The sequence below is a fragment of the Megascapheus bottae genome, chromosome 31, assembly GCF_031878675.1.
Source record: "Megascapheus bottae isolate mThoBot1 chromosome 31, mThoBot2.hap1, whole genome shotgun sequence".
Lineage (NCBI taxonomy): Eukaryota > Metazoa > Chordata > Mammalia > Rodentia > Geomyidae > Megascapheus > Megascapheus bottae.
Genome location: NC_143539.1, coordinates 3,452,435 through 3,478,605, shown reverse-complemented (window position 1 = coordinate 3,478,605; position 26,171 = coordinate 3,452,435). Strand labels below are relative to the sequence as shown.

General features: G+C 54.0%; 1 protein-coding gene across 1 annotated transcript; it reads right to left on the bottom strand.

Moving 5' to 3' along the window:
- Positions 1-2,817: 2,817 nt before the first annotated feature.
- Positions 2,818-26,087, bottom strand: Lig1 (DNA ligase 1). The gene is made up of 28 exons (XM_090322774.1): positions 26,001-26,087; positions 21,555-21,620; positions 19,142-19,240; positions 18,460-18,595; positions 16,857-16,983; positions 15,684-15,779; positions 12,236-12,331; positions 11,582-11,713; positions 11,391-11,469; positions 10,597-10,677; positions 10,364-10,420; positions 9,798-9,970; positions 9,375-9,541; positions 8,936-9,012; positions 8,258-8,349; positions 8,039-8,138; positions 7,666-7,751; positions 7,191-7,306; positions 7,012-7,107; positions 5,906-6,016; positions 5,425-5,496; positions 4,785-4,929; positions 4,611-4,693; positions 4,118-4,270; positions 3,716-3,769; positions 3,360-3,503; positions 3,044-3,136; positions 2,818-2,924 (listed from the first exon to the last, which is right to left on the bottom strand). The coding sequence occupies exons 2-28, from the start codon at positions 21,569-21,571 to the stop codon at positions 2,835-2,837; spliced, it is 2,772 nt and encodes a 923-aa protein (XP_090178900.1). The 5' UTR covers positions 21,572-21,620; positions 26,001-26,087; the 3' UTR covers positions 2,818-2,834.
- Positions 26,088-26,171: the final 84 nt, after the last annotated feature.

Below are 26,171 nucleotides of genomic sequence, written 5' to 3'. Positions count from 1 at the left end.
GTCTGAGATTCATTATCTCCAATGAACCAACAAAAGAAATGAAGCTATTAAATGGAGGTACAGTTCAAGTGGTAGAGTGCCAGCCCAGGGCCCTAGGTTCAAGCTCCTGCACGGATTCCCCCCCCCCGCCCCCACACTCTTGAAGGGTAAGGAGAAAAGTTAGGGAAGCCTGCTTATCTAGAACAAATATTGACAAATGGAAATGGTATCAGTTTCCCAAGAAAGGATTACAGATTTATGGTTCAGAGGAAATCTATGGGCACATCGTTCAGGTGTTACTCAAGTATAAACTGCCCCATTTGTTTTTTCCAGTCCAGGATTTGAACTCAAGGCCTCTCAGTCATGCTCAAAAGCAAATTACCCAAACTATGCCCCAATCCCGTTTCCACTTGTTTTTACAGGTAAGTTCTTTTTTTTTTTTTCCTTCGTTTTTTTTTACCCAGGGCTGGCACTACACTGCAACCTCCCTATCTCCACTCTCCATGTTGCTGGCATGACAGCCATGCAATGCCCTGCCTACCCAGAAAACTAGCGATTTTTAAATCAACAACAGGCAAAAGTGAAGTTGAAAGTTTTTGTTTATTCCCTAGATTCATCTTCCACAAGCCATCAAAAAAGCCAGAAGTGGAGCTGTGGCAAGTGGGAGAGTACTAGCCTTGAGTGGAAAAAGAAAAAGCTCAGGGTCAGTGCCCAGGCCTTGATTTCATGCCCCAGGACTAGCACACACACGTGCACACACACACACACACACACACAAAGTAAGTAAATAAACCAGGAAACCTTATCACTGTCTCATCTTGGGTGAATTAAACTTTTCCCCTTTTGGCTTTAGTCTGCCAGCCAATGAATTCTCCCACACACAACAGGAGGCACTAGAGGTGGCAAAAGACAGAAAGGCCTAGTGGACTCCCCCTGACCTAGCTGGCCCAAGTCTATCATGGAGATTGGTTTTATAGGAAGGGGACCAGAGGCCCAGGTGCCAACCAGTTCAAGCACAGATAGCTCCCCAAAATGGCAAGCCCATGGAATCCACCCATGCTTCTAAAATCACACAATACCCCATGTCACTCACACCTGTGGCCACACACCTGGAAGCCAGCCCCTTAGTGCCAGCCATGTTGCAGTGATTTCTGCCACCAAGCTGTTATTCCGGGATACCCTGTGTGCAACCAGCTCGGGGCCCTAGTCTTAGCTTTCTCCAAACCCCAAAGGAGAGGACATTCCCCCTGCTGGGAAGCCATCAGTTTGAGTTCTTATTTCAGATATGGATGTGGCTGTTTCTTTCCTTACGCTGCGCTTTCCAAGGAGGACCTGAGGAAAGTAGCCTTGGCCTCAGCTGGAATCGAACCTCAGGCAAGGATATCCATTGGGCGAGAAGTGTCATCCCCTCCATTGGCCAGAACCAGAACCAAAACCCAACCCAAGTTTCATCTGGATTTTTTTTTTCTGCCAAAATGGCAGAAAAGGCAGAGAAAAAAAAAAAGACAAGGTACACCAGGAGCTGGTAGCTGAGATCTGTAATCCTAGCTATTCAGGAGGCTGAGATCTGAGGACTGTGCTTCAAAGCTAGGCAAGAAAGTCCTTGAAACTCTCATCTCCAATTAACCATCAGAAAACTGGACATAGAGCTGTGGCTGAAAGTGGCACTAGACTTGAATGAGAGGGCTCAGCCATAGCACCCAGGCTTCTAGTTCAAACCTCACAGCTGACAGGAAAAATTAAGTGCCCAGGGGCTGGGAGTTTGGCTTAGTGGTAGAGTGCTTGCCTAGCATGCATGAAGACCCAGGCTCGATTCCTTGGTACTGCATACATAGAAAAAGGCTAGAAGTGGTGCTGTGGCTCTAGTGGTAGAACACTAGCCTTGAGAAAGCCCAAGGACAGTGGTCAGGCCCTGAGTTCAAGACCCAGAACTGGCCCAGCTCAGGCACTCTCTGGAAGGTGCTGATAAGGGCTAAGGAAGAGGAGGACAGATTGTCCTCCAGAATCTCACTTCCAGAAAGCGGCTGTGACTCCATCTCTATCTCCAGCAGCCAGGAGGGGAGGACAGGGCCCATCCCAACCTGAGGTTACCAACTGGGGACAAATCTCAGTCTACCTCCAGCTAGACCAAAGGCTGGGCCAGCAAGCAAGTACTTGCAGATAAGGTGGCTCCCCATCCCCCAGCTTTCCGTGGAATGGGGCAGATTTAATCAAGTGATGGGATCACTTCCCATCATTTCCCGGGAGCCTTTGGGAGAGGCCTTGTCATAGAATTCATTTTAGAATGTAGTGTGATCAGCGGGTATACTTCCTTAGGCCCCTCATCCACACCACCAGCTTCACCACGGCGCATCCACCCTGTCCATCACCCCCACACAATGGATCACGTGACCTCTCCCTGTGGAACAGGGAGCTGGCTGTAGCATCTGTGGCCACACCAAATCCTGGCTACTCCCTGGGCCTCAGTCAGTGCCCCATGTGTTAAGTGAGAATAAGGTGTGAGGTGATGGCTAGGCTGGGGGAACCCCACAAGCCCCCCATCTCCCCACTCCCATCTGCCTTCCCATCAGCAGATGGATGGAGGCCAGGGCAGGCCCCAGAGATGCCATCATGGGGAAACAAGCTTTTCCAGATGATTCCTCTCCCTTGTACCAAGAGGCTTAACAACAAACTAGGTAGATTCACCCACCCTGAGCTGGACTGTGAGTTCACACTCACGGGAGGACAGGGCCCCCATGTCCCAGAGGTGGAAGGTTCTGGAAGAAGTGAGGGGACACTGCAGGTGACTAGCAGTGGTTTACTGAGGGCACGGGGAAATGGGCACCAGGCCCAGGCTAATGCCGAGCAGCCTGAGCTTAGTAGAAATCCTCGGGGTCCACGTCGGAGTTGGAGTCAGAGTCTAGCTGGTTCTGGATCTGACTCTGCTTCCGGTACAGGTGAGCCACCTGCAGAGCGCAGACACGGGGGGGGGGGGGGGACGGTGGGTACTAGGCTGATGGGCATGGGGGGTGGGCACTGGGCTGGGCCCACCCACACCCTGCCCTGGACACCCTCCCACCCTCACCTGGGCGCTGGTGGTGGCCTCCTCTGGATTCTTGTCTTCGCGCACGCAGACGAAGCGAGGGAAGCGCAGGGAGATGCCCTTCTCACTGTCCACCTGCGGGCGGCAGCAGTGCTGGGAGCTGGGCAGGGCGGCCGCCTTATCCCCCATCCACCCTAGCCTCAGCTTCTGATTAGCCACAGGGCTGAGTGATGGCTTGAAAGGGCTGAGAGGCCTGGAGGGGAGTATGGCTCTCATCTGCAATCCCAGCTACTCATGTGAGTGGCTGAGGCGGGGAGGCCGTGGTTCGACGCTGCCTCAGCAAGGCTGGGTCACTCACCAGGCCCCGGGCGGCAGGATAGATGGGAGAGAGGGAGAGGTCGGCACACTTCACCTCCCACACAGCTCTCGGGTCCAGCCAGTGGTCAGGGGCCATGGCGCCGTCTACACGCACATAGGGCCGCGGTGTGGCCAGCACCAGCTCCTGCAGTGAGGGGCCACAGAAGGGGGCAGGAGGAAGGGTCGGCTGAGTGACAATGCTGGGCGGGGAGGAGGTGGTGAGAGGGGAGGCCTAGTGCTGCCTGGTGACCCTTGGCATTTGGCTTGGGCCAGTGTCGCAGCAGGCAGGGGCAGAATGGGAACCCCGGCAGCTCACTGCGTGTGGAGCTCCAGCCGAGGCGGGGTCACACAGCTCACCTGGAGGCTCTGGTAGTGTTCATCCAGCTCTTCGTCACTGAAGCCAGTTCCAAGCTATGGAGGACAGGGGTGGGTGAAGGAGGTGAGGACATAGGGAGGGAGGTGAGGACATGGGAGTGGGGGGACAAGGGGGTTGAGAACATGGAGGAAGGGGGTGGTGAGGAGAGGGGTTTGAGGAGAGGGCAGGACATGGGTGGCCGCCTGGTCTGCACCGCTCAGCTGCTCCAGGCACAACCCATCATAACAATGGACAGCTGTGAGACAGAAGCTTCCTTCGCCTCCCTCACCATTAGGAAGTGGGAAGCCTTCCCGTGGAGGAGCCACCTGGTCTGAGCAAGAGGAGGTCCCCCCGGGGTCTACGCCGCATCCCCCGGCTTCTGCAGTACGCGCCCAGCCCCGCACCTTGCAGATGGCCTGTAGCTCCTCGCTCTCCTCATCGTAGGCGGCCAGCAGGAAGCCCCCATAGCGGCCGGCCCGCTTCCCCCGGCCCAGGTAGGCACCGATCACCACGAGGTCCAGGGTGTCCCCCACGCCATCCAGGTAGTCTTTCTTCAGCTGGGGAGGGCACAGGGGTGAGGGCACCGCCGGGGGGGGGCAGTAGGATGCAGAGTGATGGCAGGCACGGGGACCGGCGGGTGTGGGGCTGGGGAGGGGTGCGTGTGCAGTGGCACAGGCCCCGGGGTCCATCGCCGAGTGGTAGGAGGGGAAGGGAGGCAAGCATGGCCCCATGGGGCCCCACGCCTACAGGAGGTCCAGGAGATGCAGAGGGAACTGCACAGTAGGCCCATGGTGGTGCTGGAGCGTGGCCACAGGGACTTCTGTGGAAACCCGGAGCCCCCCAGCCCTCCAGGTGGCCATGGCACTCGCTGGCCCCGAGCTGGCAGCATGGGGTCACCTTGAGCCAGTTGTGGGAGCGCTTGGCAATCTCGTAGGTGGCGTCCACGTCCAGCGTCTTCACCATGAGTCCTTCGCAGGAGTCTGCAGGGGACATGGAGTGTGGCCCACCATGCCTGGGGGCTGGGCCAGCTAGGGCAGGGGTGGGGAGGGAGGGTGTGAAGATGCTCCCCACCTTTCACGGACTGCTCCAGGAACTCGGCGATCTGCTCTGTGTCCTTGGTGTCCAAGGAGGTGGCGAAGACGAACTCGCCCTCAGTCTCTACGAAGTTGTCTCGGAGCAGCTGGCGGCGCCTGGACAGCGGCTCCCGGACCAGGGACTGAGGGAGGGAGGACAGGCAGAGGGGAGGGGAGGAAGGAGATCATGACCACAAGGGCCCACACATGCTCTGCCCCAGCCCCCCGGGTCGTGCTCTACGCAAACCCTATGGCCGGGGGGGAGGGGGGGGCAGTGCACACCTGCAGTCCTGGCAGGCTGGGAGGCTGAGGCAGGGAGCTCCGAGCTCCCAACCTGAGCTCTGCAGAGAGACGCTGTTGCCAAGCAAACACGCTTGCCCTGACCCCCTAAATAAAATCTACGGAAAACAAGAAGTGTTCTGGGCCACCCCAGCCTGCAGGCCCAGCCTAGAGTGTTGAGCTCGGAGGAGCCATGTGTGTGGGGTACTCAGGCAGTGTGGCTTGGGCTTGGGAGGACACAGAGCCCCAGGTCTGCCGCCAAGTTGAGGGAGGACACCAGAAGGCCGGGGGAGGAGCCTCATCTTTGACTCCTCCCATCACCCCCACAGCCCCCAGCCCCACCCCAGCCTAGTGCTTACCTGGCCATTGAGGTAGATGAGGTCGAAGGCATACAGGCATACCTGCACCTGAATCTCCGCCGCATCCACCTCCTGTGTGGGGAGGAACCGACCCACCCCGTCTTAGCTAAAGGTGCACACGGGACAGGGCTGGGACACGGTGGGCCCTAGGCCCTGTCACAGCTCGGACAATCCTGCCTTTGCTCCCTCACCAGACTTTGCGCTCCCAGCCTCCCTCAATCAGGCAGGAGGGGAGCCTGCTGGGGTACAGGTTGTTAGGGCTCCTGGAGGTATGTACGTTTCACAGGAAAAAGGACAGAGATGCAGGAGACGAGACCTGCGCCTTTTCTAAGATGCTGGGATTGGAAGGTAACGGCTGTAGTGTTAGCAGCCACTCTGTCGAAGGCAGGACATCCACAGGCCGACTACCATTCTCCTGGGAGGCAGGGACTGGGAGAGGCGCCATGAGGGGCTGTGGAGGGTGGAAGAGGAGATGCCGTACCTTGCGTTTGCGGGTAGTGAGCACTTGGAATGGCTGGATCTGCTTCTTTTCCCGATCCCACGCCACCGCCTCAGTGTCCAGGATGAACGACGTGACCGAAGGGAGTTTAATCTGCACAGTGGAGGAAGAGACGCAGTTGGGGTACAGCAGAGGAGAGACTAGCATTCCTCCTGCCGTCCCCACGATTCACGGCAATGCAGGTGAGCCACACCTGGGCACAGCCTCCAACTCCCAGGAAGAGGCCTCACCCCTGCCCGGGGCTGGAGACCAGGAGCTCCTGTGCCACCGTGGCCCTCGTGGTCTATCCCCACTCCACGCAGCCTGTGTCCTGCTCTTTGCAGAGCCTGAGCAGGTGCTGCTTGTGAGGGGACAGGATGCCGGGATGGGGCAGGCGACACTTGGTGGTGTGTGAGCCAGTCCTGGGGCTTGGATTGAGGGTCTGGCTACTGAGGTTTTGTGCTCAAATGATTGCGCTCAGCTACTTGAGCCACAGCACCACTTCAGCTTTGTGGCAGTTTAGAGACCAAGAGCCTCATGGACTTTCCTGCCCAGGCTGGCTTCCAACATGATCTTCAGATCTCAGCTTCCCGAGTAGCCAGGATGACAGGCATGAGCCCTGGGCTCGCCGAGTCAAAATGCTTGCACACCGCTGCGCCCCCTACGTGGTACCCACGCCATATACAGTTCCTCACATGTAGGATGCCATTTCCTAACAGATGAGAGGCAGATGAAGGGGTGCAGGCACTTCCCAGAGAGCCCAGGGCCCTCTGGGCACAGAGAATGCCCAGGCTCCAGGTCTAGTCCTAACTTCTGAGACACCAGGCCCTGTCCTATGCCACGCAGGCACCCAGCCTCCACAGACAGCACTGCTGGCCACAGGAGCCCATGTGAGAGCCCGTAGGCAGGGGGGCGAGCTAGCCATTCATCCCCATCAGAGTAGGCAGGTGACCGGCAGGAGCCCTGGGACGAAGGTCAGCCCGGGACAATGGAGGCCACAGTGGGCTGGGCCCACAGGATTTCAGCCTCCAGATATGGGAGCAAGTAACATCTGCTCAGGCTGCAGCTCCCCAGCCCCCTCCCTGGCACGGGTGACGGGGACTCCACACCTTGGGGATGCGGCTGATGATGTCGGGGTACCTCCCCGTGTTGTCCTCCTGGTTCCTGCTGAAGATCTTCACCTCTCCACCTTCCTCAAAGTGGATCTGCAGTGGGCGGGCAGGGTGAGGAAACCAGAGCCCCTCTCATCCCTTCCATTTCCCACCCCCAGACGCAAGGCTCTGCCCACCTGTGCCCTCTGCCCATCGTATTTGTACTCGCAGGTGAAGGCCGCCTCATCGAAGCGTTTCAGGACCTCAGTGACACCCCGAGTGGGATGGGCCAGCATGGGCTTCAGCGGGACCCCTGGGAGGGGAGTTAGGGGAAACTGAGCCAGAGGGAAGGGTGGGGGACCCCCATGCCCACAATGGAAAAGGCCCAACTTGGGACACAGCCCAGCCTCGCCAGTGGCATGTGGGAGCCCCATGGTCACATCCTCGCGGGCAAAGGCTGTGTCTGATTCCCACCCAGGGGACAGAGGTCGACCTCCCCGGGGAAGCAGATCCAGGGCCTGGGAACATAGGGCACAGCTCTGCATGGGGCCTGGACGCCTGTGGTGTGACAGGCTATGTGCCAGCCCGCTGCCTTCTGGAGCATCTGAGTCACAGAGCTCTGCGGGGATATGTGTGTGGGGTCCTCAGGGGGTTTCAGTGAGGGTGGGGTACCTGGACTCAGCTTGCAGTGCTCTGGGAGCTGCTCCAGGCCATGCTCCAGCAGCACTGGCACGATGCGGTCCAGGTCGGGCACCTCACTGAGTTGGGGGAAGAGGGGCACGTGTTTCAGAGCCTGCATAGCTCCACTGGTGCCCTGCCAGCTGGGCCTGCCTCTCTGAGCAGAGCCACACACACGACTATCCTGCATAGTCGGCCTCGGGGCAGCTGCTGGGGTCCATCTCCAGATGACTTCATTTCACACTGTCCCCACTCCCATTCTGTCACCGTCAATCCCTGGCATGGGCCTTGTCAGCACCCTGAGCCCGTGCCAGTCCTGTCTATTTCACCCTCTTGCCAGCAGGCAGTGCCCATAGCTGAGTCTCACCAGAACGTCTGCTTCAGGACCAGGCCCTGCTCCTCCAGCCATGCTTTTCGGGCCTCCGCCGTCTTGCCCTTCCCAGCATCCACCACAGCTGGGGGGAATTCTAGGGGACATTCACTGGGGCTTAGGGTGGCTCAGATGCCCCAGGGTCCCCGGAGCCCCTGTGAGGGAGTGGCGGAGCAGCAGGCTAGCCTGGGGGGGGGCAGGAGAAGGGGGGCTCACCTTGGCCCGGGGGTGTGAGGCTCACGGCCTGGGCGAGGGCAGCCAGCACAGACTGCTCAGCCAGCCCAAGGCGCAGCCGTCCACTCAGGGACCTGGGAGGAAGAGGTATGAGGTAGGCCGGCAGCCCCTTCCCGACCTCCCCTCTGCAGACCCCTCCTCAACCACACACCAATCCTGGGGACCCGAGGTCAGCAGCAGCTACCCCTGACGCCAGCTGCTGAGACAGGGACGGGGCAGGGAACACAGGGCATGGGCAGGCTGGGAGGGGGCTCCCCACTGGGCGGGGTGATGAATGAAGACCCCGCCTGGCAGAGGCCTGCCTTGGACTGCACCTGTGGTTTAACACCTCATGTCTTCACCCTTCTGGCAAGGGGGTGAAGAGCATAGAACACACCTCGGAGCAACTGGGCAAACAGACTGCATGGCCCGCTTAGCACAGGGCATTGTCACCTAGAAATGCTGTCTGGACCGCCAAGCTCAGGCCATGGTTACACCTTATCCATCCATCCATCCATCCATCCATCCATCCATCCATCCATCCATCTCAGCACGCATCCCCTGCCCCCCACAGGACCTTCCTCCAGGAGAAGAAGGGGACCAAGCTGCCCTCTAGGCCCTTGGAGTCTGGGTCTTCCCCCAGCTTTTCTCCCTCGTCCAACCCAAGGAACCTCCACATACCTGGCAATGTACCGGGCCTCCGAGTGGCGGCAGGCTACGAAGAGGCCTTTGATGATGTCTATCTTCTTGGAGGTAGACTGGAGAGGAGGGACAGCGGAGAGGCTGGCTGTCACCGTGGGCCCAGCGCCCGGTCTTCCCTCCTCCTAACCTGTACCTCCCACTCCAAGGACCTAGTCCCTCTGGCTGTCTCCCTGTCTCCCTCCCACCCTCCCTCCCTGTCAAGCAAGCATCTGCCGAGTCCTGACACCAGCAGGTGGGCAGGGCATGGGGTCTGGGGGCTCTGGAGTTCCCCGTGTGGGTGGGGTGCTTGCACTCCACAGGACAATCAGAGCTCCAGACCCTCAACAGTCCAGGAAGAAGCTGTCCCTACCACATCTGGCTTTGGGCCCTGAGACACTGGGCGGGGGGGAGGGTTGTAGGGGCACCCCCCCCAACTTACAGCATTGCCAGTGAGGCCGGCGATATCTCGGAACTTGTTGAAGACACCGGCAGCAGAGAGGGGGGGCGGCGGCAGCATGAGCCGCTGTGTGCTGCGGCTGCTCTCCGCCACCAGCCCCACATCGCCCTTCTCGGCCGCCTCAGCACGGATGGACTCCAGCTGCCGGCCTGGCGGGGGGTCACGGGGTGGGTGAGGAGGGTAGGTGGCCGTGTGTCCCTTCCCTAGGGGCCGGGGGCAGGCTCCTGTCCTGGAGTGTAAGGAGTCTCAGGGCAAGCACGGAGGCAAGGCAGCCATGAGCAGCAGCGAAGGAGAGGACTGGGCCCAGGGGAAGGAGCATGGTGGGCTGTGGATCTCAGCCTCTCACTTGCTGGCTGCACCCCAAGTGTTTTCCTCTCCCTCCAAACCCTCCGGGTCCCCACATACCAGTGGCCTGAGCCACGGCCTTGAGGAGGACACCGTCACCCACGCCCAGCTCCAGGCCCTGCTGCGGAGGCCCCAGGCGGCTGAGGCTGAGGTAGAGGACAGGGAGCAGGTCTGGAGGTGACAGGGCCACCACAGAGCGCAGGAAGTTGCTCAGCGTCTCCACCATGCGGAGCCTAGAGGAGGGAAGGGGGTGACCATGAGGGTCGTCAGGGGCAGAGTGGGCGGCAGGTGGGGGCAAAGCGAGCAGAGGGAGACAGGAGGGGCCAAATCGCAATGGGATCTGCGACATGGGCCACGGGTGCTGTCACAGGGGACTGTGACAGGGATGGAAGCGGCGCTGACCAGGCCCATGAGCCCACCGCAAATGGGGCAGTGTCTTGGCCAGGGGCTGGGGCAGGTGTGCTCACACAAGCTCGCTGAGCACCCGGCCCCACGAGGTGGCTAGCCCGAGTAAGGCCCGCTGCAGATGAGGAAGAGGCACAAAGAATACAGGAACACTAACACACAGCTACGCTGCTCGCCTGGGGAATCCAGGTGTTTCTGGGGCCCTAGGCCTGGTCACTCACCGAGCAGACACCTCTTCGATCTTCTCAAATGTTCGTGCAACAGCCAGAAAAGGGACCCTGAGGAGGGAGCAGAGCAGAGCCCTTCACCAGCCTACCCTGCCTCCCTGGAGTACCCAGGGGATGGCCTGCCCACGCCCCTGCATCCCCAGATAGGGAGATACTGCGTGGCTCCCCAAACAAGGGCCTCAGTGGAACCCCCTGTGGCTGGGGCTGGGTGGGAGCGGGAGGCTCACTTCTGGCCCGGTTTCCAGCAGGCGTCCTTGATGGGGTGGTAGTTGTTCTTGCCAGGATTATAGCTTGTTGGTTCTAAGGGTCTGTGGGGAAACAAGGGAGATGAACCTGGGTAGATCTCTGGGTCACAGAAGTTATCTATCCTCCCTCCAGTGTTTCCTGAGAACCCACAATGTGCCAGGCTGTGGTCAGGCACAAGGACAGTGGTCCTGTGCGCTGCCATCTCTGCCTTCCTGTGTACATACACATGAAGTGCCCCTGTCTTACTCTCCTCCGGCCAGTCCTCAGACCTCAGGGCCTCTGCTCTTGTTGCTCTCCTCCTCCTCCTCCCTCACTCCTTTAGGTTGTTCATGAAATCCAGCCTTCCCCGTGAAGGCTCCAGACCTCTCTATGGAGACGTACACCCCCGCCCCGCCGTTCCCTGCCCAGCACTTACATCCAGAAAACACTCTGTTCTGCATACCCATGCCAACCTCCAGCAGCTAAAGCCACTTCCCACCACTGCTTGCCCCAGGACAGTTCTCAATAATCAGTTGAGTAAATAGATTTACTTCAACCGACCAAGGAGAAAAACCATGTAAATGTCCAACTGCCTGTGCTGTCCTCTTCCGCTGGCCAGCCCCGCTGAGGGGAAAGCTGTGGTCCCCTGGGGGTGACCACAAGCCGGGCTCTGGCGCTGGATGGAGAAGCACCGCTCCCCCACCTGCCTCAGTGACTCAAGATGGGTACCCTTTCCAAGCCCCACAGGCAGCTGGGCGTGGATGTGTAGAAAGACAGCAAGGCAGGACACACGCACCCCTGGACCTCCTCCTTCCTTGGGGCACTGGACTCCTCTTCTTGTTTCACCTCGGCTTTGACCACTGGCTTCCGGGGGGCTGGGGAGGAAGCCAGGAAATGGTGGGTTCTCCCTCCCCACAGCCCTTCACCCAGTCCCTATCTTCTAGGTGTACAGGTTGGTGGGGGGGGGGGGGGGAGGAGAGGACTCACCAAAGAAGCTGTTGAGCGTGCGGGGGGCTTTGGGGAGGGGCTTGCTGGGCTCCTCCTCCTGCTGCTTCTCCTCCTCCTCTGGCTGCTTCTCCTCTTGCTTTGGCCGCTTCCGCTTGCCTACCGCCCGGGCTTCTACAAACACAGGATAGCCAGTGATGGTCTCTTTCTGCCTCTACACTTCCTTTCTTTTTTTTGGGGGGGGGGGAGGAGGCAGTTGTGGGGCTTGAGCTCAAGGCTTTTCTCAAGGCTCGTGCTCTACCACTTGAGCCACAGCATCACTTCCAGCTTTTTTCGACGTATGTGGTACCGAGGAATCGAACCAGGGTCTTCATGCATGCTAGGCAAGCACTCTACCACTAGGCCAATCTCCCAGCTCCTCTAGACTTTCCAACTGCAGCTCCTCCATAGCCCGATGCCCATGCACTGCTAAACAATGCAATCTGGGCTAGGCTTCAACTGTCAGGTTGGCGCTGCCCTGGGCAGGGCAATGAATGGCGGTGCACACCCACCATCTACAACCAAATTACCAGTACCTCCAGCCCCTAAACACACACTCGGAGAGACTGAGCCTTGTTTACAAGGCCCTTCCTTCCTCCAAGGACATCTGACCTCTTTATCAGGGCCCTGAGGACTGGGGGAAGGCAGGATACTCACTGGAGGACTTTGGGGGTGTCGTGGGCTGGCCCTCCTCCTCTTCTTTGTGGATTACCACCTCAGCCTCTGTGGGGCTCTCCTTTGGAGTTTCTGCTTCTGGGGATAAAGAGAAAAATTAGCTCAAAACTCACTCAGCACCCCTGTTAGCCTAGGGCCTTTCTACTCTGGAGATGCTTGGCGCCTGTCTGTCTCTAATGCAGGAAGGCTTGGCCCTCCACATCTCTGGGCTCCAGCAGCCATGGACAAAAGTTGAAACTAATGTCATCTGCGGGGTGCTGGTGGCTCACGCCTGTAATCTAGCTCCTCAGGAGACTGAGATCTAAGGATTGGGGGTCAAAGTCAGACTACGCAGGAAGTCTGTGCAACTCTTATCTCCAATTATCCACCACAAATGTTGGAAATGGCACAGTGGTTCATAGTGTAGAGCACTAGCCTTGAACATAAAAGATCAGAGACAGCACCCAGACCCTGAGTTCAAGTCCCAGAACTAGCATGGAGTGTATACTGTGTCAACACAACATTGTGGGTTTCCCTGGTATACAGTAGACACCATAAATAATCCAGACATGTCAGCTACCCATGGGAGAGTGTGCTGATCACGTGCCTCTCAGAGAGGGGAAGGGGGGGGGTCCCTGGTGGGAATCCAACCCAAATATTTGCCTAAGCTGCTGAGAAATGAAGAAAAAATGCTATTCTCATCTACTATTCTTTGAGAATTATTTACCCCATGACTGAATTTGAGAGAGTTTAAGATGTAGCTTGTTGTAGACAAAAGGAGAATTAAGTGAAAATGCCAGAATCTGGAAGGCAAACTGGAAAGTTCTCTAAATTAACCAGAAAAACTGCAAAATAAGCTAAGTATGGTGGTGCATGCCTGTAATTCCTGCTACTCCAGAAGCAGGGGCACATTGCATAGAAGACAGCCAGGCAAAGTGGGAGAAACTTCCCCTACAAACCAAGGGCTGGGCTGCTGGCACAACAGCAGACCCCCCAGATTGCCAACTCTTCACTTGGGGAAAAGAATGGCCTTGGTAGAAAGAGGAAAACTTCTCTGTCCTATCTGTTCCTGCACCAGCAACACCTAGAAGGCCAACTCACAGTTCCAGGCGATGTGTCACTCACCAAAAACTGCCAACAGGAAATCAAATTTCTACCAATGAAAACCTGCTAAGAACCGGGAGTGGTAGCTCACACCTGTAACTCAGGAGGCTAAGATCTGAGGATAGATGTTCAAAGCCAGCCCGAGTATTAAAGACTGTGAAACTTTTATCTCTAATTAGCTACTAGAAAAGCTTTTGGCAGTGGCGCTGTGGCTCCGGGGTAGGATGGTAGCTTTGAGCTGAAGAGCTCAGAGACAGTGCCCAGGTCCAGAGTTCAAGCTCCACAATCAAAAAAAGAAAAAAAGCTGGGTGTGGTGGCTTACACCTATAATCCTAGCTAGTCAGGAGGCTGAGATCTGAGGACTGAGGTTCAAAGCCAGCCCAGGCTCTAAAGAACATGAGACCTTTATCTCCAATTAACCACTAGAAAACAGGAAGTAGGGCCAAGGCTCAAGGGATAGGTTGGTAGCCTTGAGCTGAAGAGCTCTGGAACAACATCCAGGCCCAGAGCTGAAGCCCCATGACCGCCACCCCCCCCCCCCCAAAAAAAAAAGAAGAAAGAAAAGCTGTCAAGGGTTTTTAAGACATTTTGGCAAACAATCCAGTTGGGGCACAGAGATGTGAATGGAATCTCAGGCTGCTAATGATAACGGATGGTTTTGTTTTGTTTTCAAGTGCTGGGGATTGAACTCAGGGCCTGGACTCTCTCCTTGAGCCTCGGTGCTCAAAGCAAGCACTAGACCACTTGAGCCACAGCTCTACTTTCTGCTTTCTCCAAGCAGTTTATTGGAGATAAGAGTCTCATGGACTTTCCTGCCTGGACTGGCTTTGAATTGCCATTGTCAGATCGCAGCCTTCTGAGGAGCTAGGATCACAGGCATGAGCCACAAGCGCCCAGCTTGGATCTGGTGCTTCAGGTTGTTTGTCCTGTGCACGGCAGAAGCAGAAAACCTCAGGGCAGAGGCCCAGTCACTTCCTCAAAGGAAACACAGCGACACCTGCTGGACACAACACTAACAAGTGCAGGGAACTTCAAACTTCCACGAGAATTGTTGGCCTAAAGACCCTGTAAGTACCAAGTGCTGCTCAGTTCTAATCAACTATAAATAAAAATTGTTCAGAACTATGCAATAAACACATAGACCTTTTTCATTTTGGTTTTCCAAGGCAGGGTATCAACATTACCAGGCTGATCTTGGAGCTGTGGTCATGAGCATGCACTACTTTGCCTGGCTTCAGACTGCTCTTCTGGTCACTATTCTCTAGTCAGCACAGACAAAGAGCTACCTCCACCCGAGAAGACTAAGGTGTATGAGTCCTGAGTCACTTATATAATAACCTGAGCTCTCCTAGATCCAGTATCTAGGGAGTCCTGGGGGCTGTGATTCTAGTACATTCCTCACAAAGATGGCTTTTGTTGACTCCTAAAGTTATGAAAACCCAAGAATGGGACCCAAATCTGTATGGGACAGAATGTCTGATGACTTATAAGACCTTAATAGTTCCACTAAGAGCCATTATACACCAGTATAATACTCCTATTTTGTTGTCAACTATGATTACTTACCATTTGGATGCACCCTGGGTGTTGGCCCAGGAGCACCAGGACACTAAGCCCCCCTGACCACAACGTTCAGGATACTCACCTTTAGGGGAAGATGGAAACTGTCTAAAAGAAAATACTTCTCGGAGCCGTACATGGTGGCTCACACCTATAATCCTAGCTACTCAGGAGGCTGAGATCTGAGGACAGCGGTTCCAAGCCAGCCTGGGCACTAAAGAATGTAAGATTCTTATCTCCAATTATTCACTAGAAAATGGGAAGTGGGGCTGTGGCTCAAGGGGTAGGTGGTAGCCTTGAGCTGAAGAGCTCAGGGACAGTGCCCAGACCCAGAGTAGAAGCCCCACGACCCACCAAAAAAAAAGGCAAATATTGCAAATACTTCTTGGGGGCCAGGAGTGTAACCTAGTGGTAGAGTGCTTGCCTAGCATGCATGAAGGCCTGGGTTTGATTTCTCAGTACCACATACACAGAAAAAGCCAGAAGTGGTGCTGTGGCTCAAGTGGTAGAGCATTAGCTTTGAGAAAGCTCAGGGACAGTGCCCAGGTAAGGAGTTCAAGCCCCAGGACTGGCAAAAAAAAAAAAAAAGAAAAGAAAAAAGAAAAAGAAACTCCTAGGAATCCTGGAGCTGGACCACAGGTGAATCAAGAATGCTTTCATGGTGGGGTTGGGGGCTGCAAGGAATTTGAGATACCAACTGCCAACATGCATCAAATCAGGGTCCAAACCCGCTATGCCCACTCAGGCGGACGTGCACACACACACGCCCTCTCCTCTGGCACCTCACCGTCCCCCTCCTTCCTCTTCTTGGCTTCTCTGTCCTTGTCCTCACTCTGGTCTTCCAGAACATCCTCGACTGTCCGCTTTGGGAGCTGCTTCCGAGCTGGGAAGGCAGAGGGATCCACGGCTGAGCTCACTGAGGTTAGGCAAAGCTGAGGAGCCCAAGTGGGCTGCGCCCAGCCTGCCCGCCCTCAGCCAGCCAACTGCCCCAGTGCCTGCTGCATCCTGTGAGCGCTGCTGTGAACTGGCTGGGTGAAGTCCAGCAGGCAACTTAAGCCCCTCTGTGCCTGTCTCTCCAGCATCTGAAGAATGGCAGTAACCCTGAGTAGTAATCCCAAGTTACATGCTTGCTTGGCAGTGCCCGATCGCAATCAGAGCACCCTGCACCCCAGCTGTACCCCTGGAAAATTCATAGGGCTCAAACAGACAGAAACCCACCCTCTGTGACTGACGCAGGCTGGCTCCTTTGAACTCATGGGGGAGGGGAGGAGGACTGAGGTATCCTCACAAACCAAGCTCTGGCTGCCCATGGAAGCAGCTGCTGGCAACACACTCAAGGACACATCTGGAACCTGGACCTCTGCTTCTGGGCAGCAGAGGCCACTGGGAAGCACTGAAAACAGACGCAGCCTGGGGTGAAGCTGGAGAATCTTCACAAGTTATGATGATGCTGGGACCCGGGGCATGAAGGGGGCAGAGCTTTTCAGCAGTGGAACATCTGCATAGACCTTACCAAGCGAGCTAATGGGGTTCACAAAAGTACGTCTGAAGCACTGCAGACTTTAGAGTGTGGGTAGGCATGCTCAACTTGGTTCTGCTTTCGAATGTATGAATTAAAATGACATGACACAAGGGAGATCTGGTTTCTCGGCCTTAGCAGGGCCAACTCAAGTGCTTGGGAGGCAGGCCCATGGTTTTCTGGGTCACATGTAGACCTCACCCTGTCCAAACTTTTCCTTTCCCTGAGGGACAAGGGTGTTACCTCAAATGGGCTTTCCAGGACTAAGCTGGCGTCTCCTTACTCCTAACCCAGTGCTCGATGTGTGCCACATGGAGCACCATGCAACCCCAGTGGCTGCCTAACCCATGCTCCCTCCTCTCTGGAGTCTCTTCTTTGCCTTCAGGGCTCTGTCGGTCACCCTCTTCTAGGTCCAGGAGCTGAGAAGGCCCAGGCCCTTACCTGTGCGTCGCTTCGGGAACCCTGATGGGGAGATGTCCATGGGGGAGGTGTCTGGGACCAAAGGACTGTTCTCAGGACTTGCGCCAGAGCTGGAAGGTGAGGACTGTGGGGAGACCGGCACAGGCTTCTGGAAGAGGAAAGAACAGTTGTGGGTGAATAATAGGAGGCAGACCCATGTGGTTTTCTCAGCTCACAAAGTCTATTGTGCCCTTTCTAGCCCTAGGGTCCCATCCCTACAAGCTCTCCATCCACAAGCATCACTTCTCAGTTCCAGATTCTTCCTAATGTGAACCCCAGCCCCAATTCTGTTGTCTACAGTAACAGCATCTTTAATGTTCCACTATGCATATGGTTGCCCAACAAAAGACTACATTTCCCAGCTTCCTTCCCAACTAGTGTGGTCTTGGTCCTAAGGACTACATTTCCCAGCCTCCCTTGCTGCTAGGGGAGGTCATGAACCTCAGCTCTACACACTGGAGCTTGAGGGAAATGAGGCACTCTCTCCCTCTAACAACATTCACTCGGGAGGGAGGGGCTGCACACTGCTACTCGTGCTGACAGGTATCTAGGGACAGCAGGCAGCAAAGCTCTGACTCTGAGGCTTCTAACAGATCTGGGACTTTCTGTGCTTGTTAGCGAAAAAAATAAATTTATATCTTTCCTAAACCACTGTTATGTGTCTGGTCTATTCCTAACCAACCTCACAGGGCCCTGGACCAGCTGTGGAGTTCAAGCCCACCGTTCTCTCCTCTGAATGCCAGGCCACAGACTTAAGAGCCCATCCCTATGCTGGCAGTGAGCTCTGTCAGCCAGTGACAAGGCTGGGTCACTGGAGGGCCCTGAGCAGCAGAGGCTACAGCTGCGAGGCTCAGCTTTGGTGAGAGGGACTGAGGCTCCCCCCACCCCACCCCAAATACCAGGGAGGTCAGAGCTCAAGGCAGAGCTGCCTACAGCAGTGGCCACCTTCAGCATACCTCAGGACTTGTTTGCCTTGCAGCCACCTAGATGCCAGTGACATACCTGAGCAGCAAGTCCTCTATGCTGAAGTCTAAGACACTGCCAGAGCTCCAGTCTCCTATTTGGCCTGCTGGTGGCACCAGACCTCAAAGGGTATTTCAAGTTCTACCAGGAACAAAGTTCCACCTGCTTTGCTCCCACTCAGAATTTGTTTTCTCAAAGGTTTTTTATTAGCATCTATGATCAGGATAAGAGAGCCTCTTTGTTCTAGCTCTATACACAGACATAACTTTCTTACCACCCTCCTTTTCTTATCTCACAGTTTTTCATAGGCTTCATGATTTTATTTTCCTACCATCTCCAGAGCAAATCCCTCAAATCCATGACACACTGAATTACGCGGACAAGGGTAAAGAAGGTTGCTCGAGGGCTGGAGTGTGGCTCAGTGGCAGAGCACACTGACTGTGAGGTACACTTTGCTGAGTCTGGGGAACACGTGAAACAACCTGGGCGGAGGCAGAGCTGGAACTCCGCAGTCAGGACATAAGCACACGACTTGCACACGTTCTGGGAGGTCTCCACAGTCCCGAGCAGCTGCTGCCCTGGGCCCCAGGGGTGAACAGGAAGTTGGTTCTGCAGGGCCTACCTGGCCTTTGGGGGTATCGAGGGCTTCATCCTCCTCCTCCCCTTCGCTGCTCAGAACCCGGGCTGACTTCTTTGCTGGCCTTTTCACAGGAGAGTCACCAGGGGACACTACTCCATTCCGTTCCTTCAGCGCCACCCTGCAGGGAGGCCAGGCAGCTGTGACAATAGCCACCACTATGATAGCCTGGCCCTGCGTTTGTGATACACACCTTCAATCACCCAGTCACTCCCTCCATCCCTGTGTCTGGGGCCTCCTAAGTGCCTATACTGTGAAGATGAAGGCAGAGCCCCCCCCCCCCACCCCCCCCCCCGGTGTGGGCTGGACAAGAACTGCCATTCAGAGGACTTCTGTTGTTGGCACTGGGGTTTGAATTTGTTTTTATACTCACTAGGCAGGCTCTTGCTAAGCCAAGCCTCCACCCTGACTATGGGCTCATTATTTCTGGTACCTGGGTACCATCCACTCATCTACGGTAAAAAGACAAAGCAGCTGTGAGCCTAGGAGAGGCTACACCCAGAGATGACGGCGTGGTCCTCGCAGCACAGAACCCAGGCACCCACCAACTGCCCCGCCCTTCATATCAATCAATGCTAATCTCCACAGTAGGCAAGTTGGGTAGGACACAAGGCAGAAGAGGGTCAGAGAAGCCCCGTCTCTTCCCCCCTGCCTCAAGGCCCCTTACTTGGGAGGTGGAGGGGGATCAGCCTCTTTGCTGCCCTTGGTTGTGGCCTCCTTGTCAGGCTTCTTCACTTTATCCTCCTTGGCAGGTTGGAAAAATGACCTGGACAAACACAGGGGTGGGGAAGGGAAGTATGACAGCACCGAGTACACAGTTACCAAAGGAAAGGGTGCGGGAAAAGACACAGAGCCACTCTTACAGGGGGTCAAGCGGGCAGCCAAAGATGCTGACCACCCAGCCAGCACCAGCTGTCCAGGGACCACTGGCCTATCTCCCGGGGCCCTGGGCTCCACTCCCCCTCCCAGGTTCTTATGCTGCATGCCCCCCTTCCCTTCTGTTAGCACATTCCATTTTCCTCTTGGGATGGCTCCTCCCAGAATCCTCTAGGCAATATGACATCACCAATGCTCTACTACCACACATACAGGATGTGGGCCTGCCCAATCAGTGCACTGCATGCCTGGGGCTGAAGTGACTGGCTCAGAGACAGGATGTACTCCTAGTTTAAATGAGACTTTCTTTCTTTCTTTCGGGCCAGTTCTGGGGCTTAAACTCAGGACCTGGGTACTGTCTCTGAGCTTTTTATGCTTAAGGCTAATGCTCTACCACTTGAGCCATAGCTACACTTGTAACTTTTTCCATAGTAAATTGGAGATAAAGAGTCACACACACTACCAAGACACGTGAAAGGGTATCAATGTGGGGCCGGGAGTTTGGCCTAGTGGTTAAAGTGCTTGCCTAGCATGCATGAAGACCCGGGTTCCATTCCTCGGTACCCCACATACATAGCAAAAAGCCAGAAGTGGTGCTGAGGCTCAAGTGGTAGAGCTCTCGCCTTGAGAAAGTCCAAGGACAGTGCTCAGGCCCTTAGCTCAAGCCCAGGACTGGCAAAAAAAAAAAAAAGAAAGGGTATCAATGTATGTGAATTAATGCACCTTCTATCTGGCAAATATCATGTAACCCTTTTACTAATTACAATAAAATTAAATTAAATTAAAAAAAAAAAGAGTCTCACACACAAGGCAGGAATGGTGGCTTGCACCTGTAATCCTAGCGACTCAGAAGGCTGAGATCTGTGAGGATCGAGGTTCAAAGCCAGGCTGAGCAATAAAATCAGTGAGACTCTTATCTCCAATTAACCACTAGAAAACCGGACGTGGTATTGTGGCTCCAGGGGTAGGAGGGTAGCCTTGAGCTGAAGAGCTCAGGGGCAGCACTCAGGCCCAGAGTTCAAGCCCCACAACTGATTAAAAAAAAAAAAAAAGTCTCACAGACATTGCTGCTCTGGCTGGCTTCCAAAAAAGATCCTTTAGAGTAGCTAGGATTAAAGATGGGAGCCACTAAACCTGACTTTAAATACTGCTGGAAAAGACACTCTCACCATGTGATGACCACATCAAAGACACTAGGGCTGAAGGGTGGGAGATTTCCAGAGATAAAATCTGACAGCTGACTAAGCCTGGAGTCATTATAGATAAGAAATTCCCTTCCCATTCATCTAAAGCCAGCTTCTAAGACTCTGGGCTGCTCCTTTCAAGTAAAACAGACAAGAGGCTGAATCATCCTGTGTGCAGTCCTGTGTGCATGTGAGTTTGCCCACGGGGGAGGCATGCACCAGAGGTGCATACAGTCTGTCTCGGTTCTGTCCACTAGATGGCGAGAGCAGCCCCCACTTCCCCAACACCCCTAGGTTGTAACAACTGCAGATCACAAGATTTCCCTCCTCACAACAACAACAACAAAAATAGTAGCTAAAAATACTACTCTAACCTGGGTGCTGGGGGCTCACGCCTATCATCCTAGCTACTCTAGAGGCTGAGATCTGAGGATGGAGGTTCAAAGCCAGCCCCCAGCGCAGCAAAGTTCTTGAGACTGCTTATCTCCAATTAACCAGAAAAAAGGCTGAAAGTGGTAAAGCTTTGAGTGAAAAGAGCTTAAGGACAACACTCAAGCCCTGAGTTCAACCTCCAGGACTGGAACAAAAAAATGAAAAACTTAAAATTAACAATACTCTAAAGCTGGTGGCTCACACCTATAATCCTTACTCAGGAGACTAGGTGTGAGAATTGTAGTTGGAAGCCAGCTCAGGCAGGAAATGTCCATTAGACTCTTATCTCCAATTAATCACAAGAAAACTAGAAAGTGGCACTGTGACTCAAAGCAGTAAGAGTGCCAGCCTTGAGTAAGAGCTTAGGGACAGTGCCTAGGCCCTTAGTTCAAGCCCCATAACTGTCAAAATAATAATAATAATAATAATAATAATAATAATAATTCTATCTGCGTCTTCATAACACCCCCTCTTTCCCAGGCTGGTCAGTTCCTAGAAATGCCAGTCTGACGGTACAGGAAATTCTAAGGAGAGGCACAGCTATGGCACAAGTGTGGAGAGTGAGCATGGGGCTTGCGGAGTACTTACCTGATAGTTCGTTGCATGATGGTGTTTAGATGCTTCTGGCCTCCCTCCTTCCTGGTCTTTTTTCTCCTGAAACCCAAATCCAAAGATCCCTGAAGATGCTGATTATGCATCCCCCTCGCCAAAAAAAAAAAAAAAAAAACCCTTCTTCAAAGGAAAAAACACGGAAAGAACCAAAACCACAACCAGAAACTCTCCATTTTATAAACCAGAATGGATAAAGTGTAAACATTCCAAATGGGAGAACCAGGGAAGATGTTGCCTTTAGCACATACACACAGTTTGCATCCAACAAAGAACTCCCTGAAGTCTATTCAGATTTTTTTTGGGGGGGCTAGTCCTGAAAAACTCCAGGCCTGGGCACTGTCCCTAAGCCCCTGAGCTTTGTTTGCTCAAGGCTAGCACTCTACCACTTGAGCCACAGTGCCACTTCCAGCTTTTTCTGTGTATGTGGTACTGAGGAATTGAACCCAGGGCTTCATGCATGCTGGGCAAGCATGCTACCACTAAGCCACATTTCCAGCCCCACCTCTTAAGATTTTTTACCAGTTTTTTTTTGTTGTTGTTGTTGTTGTTTTGGGTTTTTTTTGTTTGTTTGTTGGTCGCGTTGAGCTGAAGAGCTCAGGGACAACACCTAGGCCCAGAGTTCAGGCCCCACAAGAGATGACAACAACAATGATGACGACAACAACAACAATAACAAAAAAGAATTGTTTTTAGGGGATCATATAAACTCCTAAAAGAAACAGGAACCATGGCAATTTCTAATGTTACACTCATAGTGGACAATTGTCAACTGTTGTGATTACAGGGGATCACACACACACACAGAGGCTTGCACAACTAACTTGTAGATTCAGATGCTGGTGATGTATTGGTGCCAATTTCCTGGTTGTAATAAAAGGCCACTATTGGGGAAGCTGGATACATGAATTTTACAACTTTCTGTGAGCTATAATCATGACAAAAACACAAACAGCTGGAGACACTTTGACAGACTGGTCTCCCTGGCAAGCACAAGGCCCTGGGTTCTATCCCTACCACCACTGAGAAAATGGAAAGCAAAATGAACAATAAAACATAATAAAAGAATTCTCCCTGGGTACTAATGTAATCTGAAATCTTACACATGGTAAGTAAGAACTTAAGTAACAAAAGAGTGCAGAAGATGGTCTGAGGCCACATTACCGATTTTGCTAAAGAAAATGATTCTGTATGCATAGGCAAACACCAGCTCTAGGACAACCAAGAAAACCCCACAAAAGTGGGCAGAGCAGATCAGGCAGGAAAAGGATGTGCCCTAAACTTTCTTTTCCTTTCCTGTCATATTCTATCCTATCCTTTCCTTTCCTTCTGCACTGAACTCACTTTAGCCATATTCCAGCCCTTGTGTCTGCAGCTTGTTTGGGGGATAGTATCTTACCACCTCTGCCCAGGCTGTCCTGAAACTATCATTCTTCTGCCTGCCCAAGTGGCTGTGATTATAGGCCTGTGCCTATAAACACCCAGTTTGGCCCAGTCTTTCTATGCATAGAGGTAAAGCCCGATTTTATTTGCAAACTATAGACTTGCACCACCAGTTCAACTTTTTAAAAACTAGTAAATTTAAGCCTTGAATAACTTTTCTACTCCTCCCCATCCCTCTGAGGACTGCCTAACTCCACCCCATCCCACAGGCCCCACCCACAATACTGTATCTCATCCCTCCTCTTCTCCCCTAAGCTTCACCAGGCATTGAATGGAAGACCTTTCCGACCATCTTTGCAGTAGTTTAGTACTTTTGTCATGCGTTACCATCTCCTGAGGCCCTTACGTTCTTGTGATAAAGTGTTCAGGGAGTCTACCCTTTCAGAGGCATGTGCAATGCTAGAGACAGGGCTGAGGCGGGCTCACCTCTAACTGCTTCTTTCAAAACCCATTTCTCCAACACCAACACCTCTTCCATTTCCACAAAACTTAAACGTTTTCGGTTACTTTTCCTATAAAAGACTTTTGTTTTTCTCCACCCAGTCCTAGGGCAAGAACTCAGGGCCAGGGTGCTACCTCTGAGCTTCTTTTGCTAAAGACTAGTGCTTTATCACTTGAGTTACAGCACCACTTCTGGACCTTAAGTAGTTTATTGGAGCTGAGTCTCTCAGGGACTTTTCTGCTTCGAACTATGATCCTTAGAACTTAGGCTCCAGAGTATCTAAGATTACAGGCATATGCTACTAATACCCAGCTCTTTAAAAACAAACAACAACAACAAAAACTAAACAAGGTGCTTACTAGATAACACTATTACAGGTGAGTAAGAATCCTACTATGGTTTACTATTTTACAAATAAGGACTAGAGGCTCAGACAGGTTAGATAATTTATTCCAAGTCACACAGCTTCGTGGGCTACAGAGTCAGATGTCAGACTCTAGCATCCAGGTCCTTGACCACGAACCACTCTGAAGAGGAAGGTAAGGCCTCTCTGCACTGGGATGTATTGGGGATGCAGGTGGTCCTAGATCCTAGGGCCGTAGAGGTGACATTAGCCAGGATGTTTCCTGTGCCTTCCAACACCTTTAACAGGGCACTGCTTGTTTTTAAGCCTATTTCACCCATAAGGAAAGGGAGGCACAGAAGGGATAAACCTCCATGCAAGCATGTCTGTGTAGTGCCTGTAATCCCAGCACTCCTCAAGATGAGACAGGATTGTGAGCTGTGGCTCAAGTGGGTAGGGTGCCAGACTTGGGTGAAAAAGCTAAGGAACAGTGCCCAGATGCTGAACTCAAGCCTCAGTATTTGCGTATGTGCACACACACACGGATTACTGGCTTAGCTTGCCTTGAGTCACTGAGCTCAGAGCTCATACTTGGTAGAGTACTTGGAATTCAATCCAAGTAATTTGACTCCAGCCTGCATTAGCCAAACAAAGGCAGGCCTTTCATCCCCATAGACAGAAGCACTCCTCTGCAGGAAGAGAATACAGCCTCACAAAGAACAGAAGCAGGTCGCTAAATTCCAGGTAGTGATGGCTGCTGAACACCAGGCCCAATGCCAGGCCAAGGACAGGCCTACTCTGCTAGCCTACATTTGTTCAAGTTTTAGTGAGCCAAGAGCTAACCTACACAGCTGTATAGGCCAGGATCCCCCAGCATCAAAGCCAGAAAGAAACAAACCAAATAGAAAGGGAATGCAAGGGGGTGGTCTTTCTGCAGAAGAGAGACAATGTTATTCAGTCAGCTCCAAGAATCACTCTGCCTGACCTGCACAAGAAGATACATTTACAGTCCAGAGCACAACAAGGTACCCATTTATAGCTACCTAGGTTTTTGTTGCTGTATGTTACATTCTGGTAACTATAGGAAGGAAAGTATTGGGTAGCACTGTTTTTCAACACTACTATCCACTTTCATATTCGAATGTCCCATAAAAAATTTACTCTTATTTTTCTCTCAAAAAAACCCAAACAGGTCAAGTCAGGTGTGTTAGTGACACAGGTTTGTAATCTCAGAATCTGAGAGACAGAAAAATTCTGAGTTCAAAGACAGCTGGAGCTACACAGTGAGACCCTAGCACATGTGAGCCCTAAATTTGATCTCCAGCACTGGAGAGGGGGGAGGAAGAAAGAAGGGGAAGGGAGAGGATAGATACGCTGAGTGTTTCTACATTACGTATTTGGAAACGTCCATTACCCAAATAAAAAAGAGCAACCTAATATTAGGAACTAAGTTATCATTTGAAGCCAGGTGCCAGTGGCTCACACCTGTAATCCCAGCTACTCAAGAGGCTGAACTCTGAGAATGGAGGTTCAAAGCCAGCCCAGACAGTAAAGTTGGTGAGGCCTGGAAGATAAAGCATCAAGAAATCCTGAGCCTCCCCTAAGTGCTCTGAGAACCCTGCTATGGCCGACTGTTCCCTTTCTTTCGGGCCTTCCCTTGGCTTGGCTCCTGGCACTCCATGAGGCCACAGTCAAGACCAGACTTCTCCCTAGCCGGGTGGGTCCACACAGCCCGCCTTGGCCCCGCCGCCAACCAGAGGGACACGTCCCTCGTGTCTTGCCACGCCCTGAAGCTGCCTCAACCTTCAAGGGAGGCCCCGCCTCCCTGGGATATGCTAATTTCCGGATGGCAGACCACGCCCACCGGCAGCGCCCCGCTAATCCCCAGGTGGCCCCGCCCCCGGCACTCTGGCCACGCCCCCTTCGGCGCGGCCCGGCCCTCCAGGCCTCTACGGACCTCCTAGCCGCGTTCGGCTTCGGCTGCCAGGGTCCCGGGGGCTACCGTCCAACGGGCTCCTCGGCCCATTTTTTTTTTCCTCACGCCGGCGGCCCCGGGACTCCTGCCTGCGCGCGCCCCCGGCCCCTCAGCATCCCTGCGCCGGTTCCTTGGCCACCATCGCGAACCCGGGGAAGCCACGGGCCCAGAACGCTTTGCACGTTCGCCAGCCCCAGCGTCGCATTCGGCGGCACCGCTTACCTCGCGTCTCCCCGCGAGCCGCTGCTCCGTGACGCCTCAGTTGCTCAGCTCCGAGTAGTACCCGGCAGTCCCAGATTCGCGCCACGGAATTCGCGCGCAGACTTCGGGGGTCAGGGGGCGGGGCCAGGACGCCGCACGCGCCGCGGCGGCCACCGCCGCTCGCAGTATTCT

Excerpts from the sequence above, each read along its gene's own strand:
- Lig1 (XM_090322774.1), bottom strand. Across the intron at positions 16,984-18,459 it reads TCGATACCCCCAAAGGCCAG|AAGCCTGTGCCGGTCTCCCC; the intron begins GTAGGCCCTGCA and ends TTCCTCTTCCAG. Across the intron at positions 10,421-10,596 it reads TGCTGGAAACCGGGCCAGAA|GGTCCCTTTTCTGGCTGTTG; the intron begins GTGAGCCTCCCG and ends CTCCCTCCTCAG.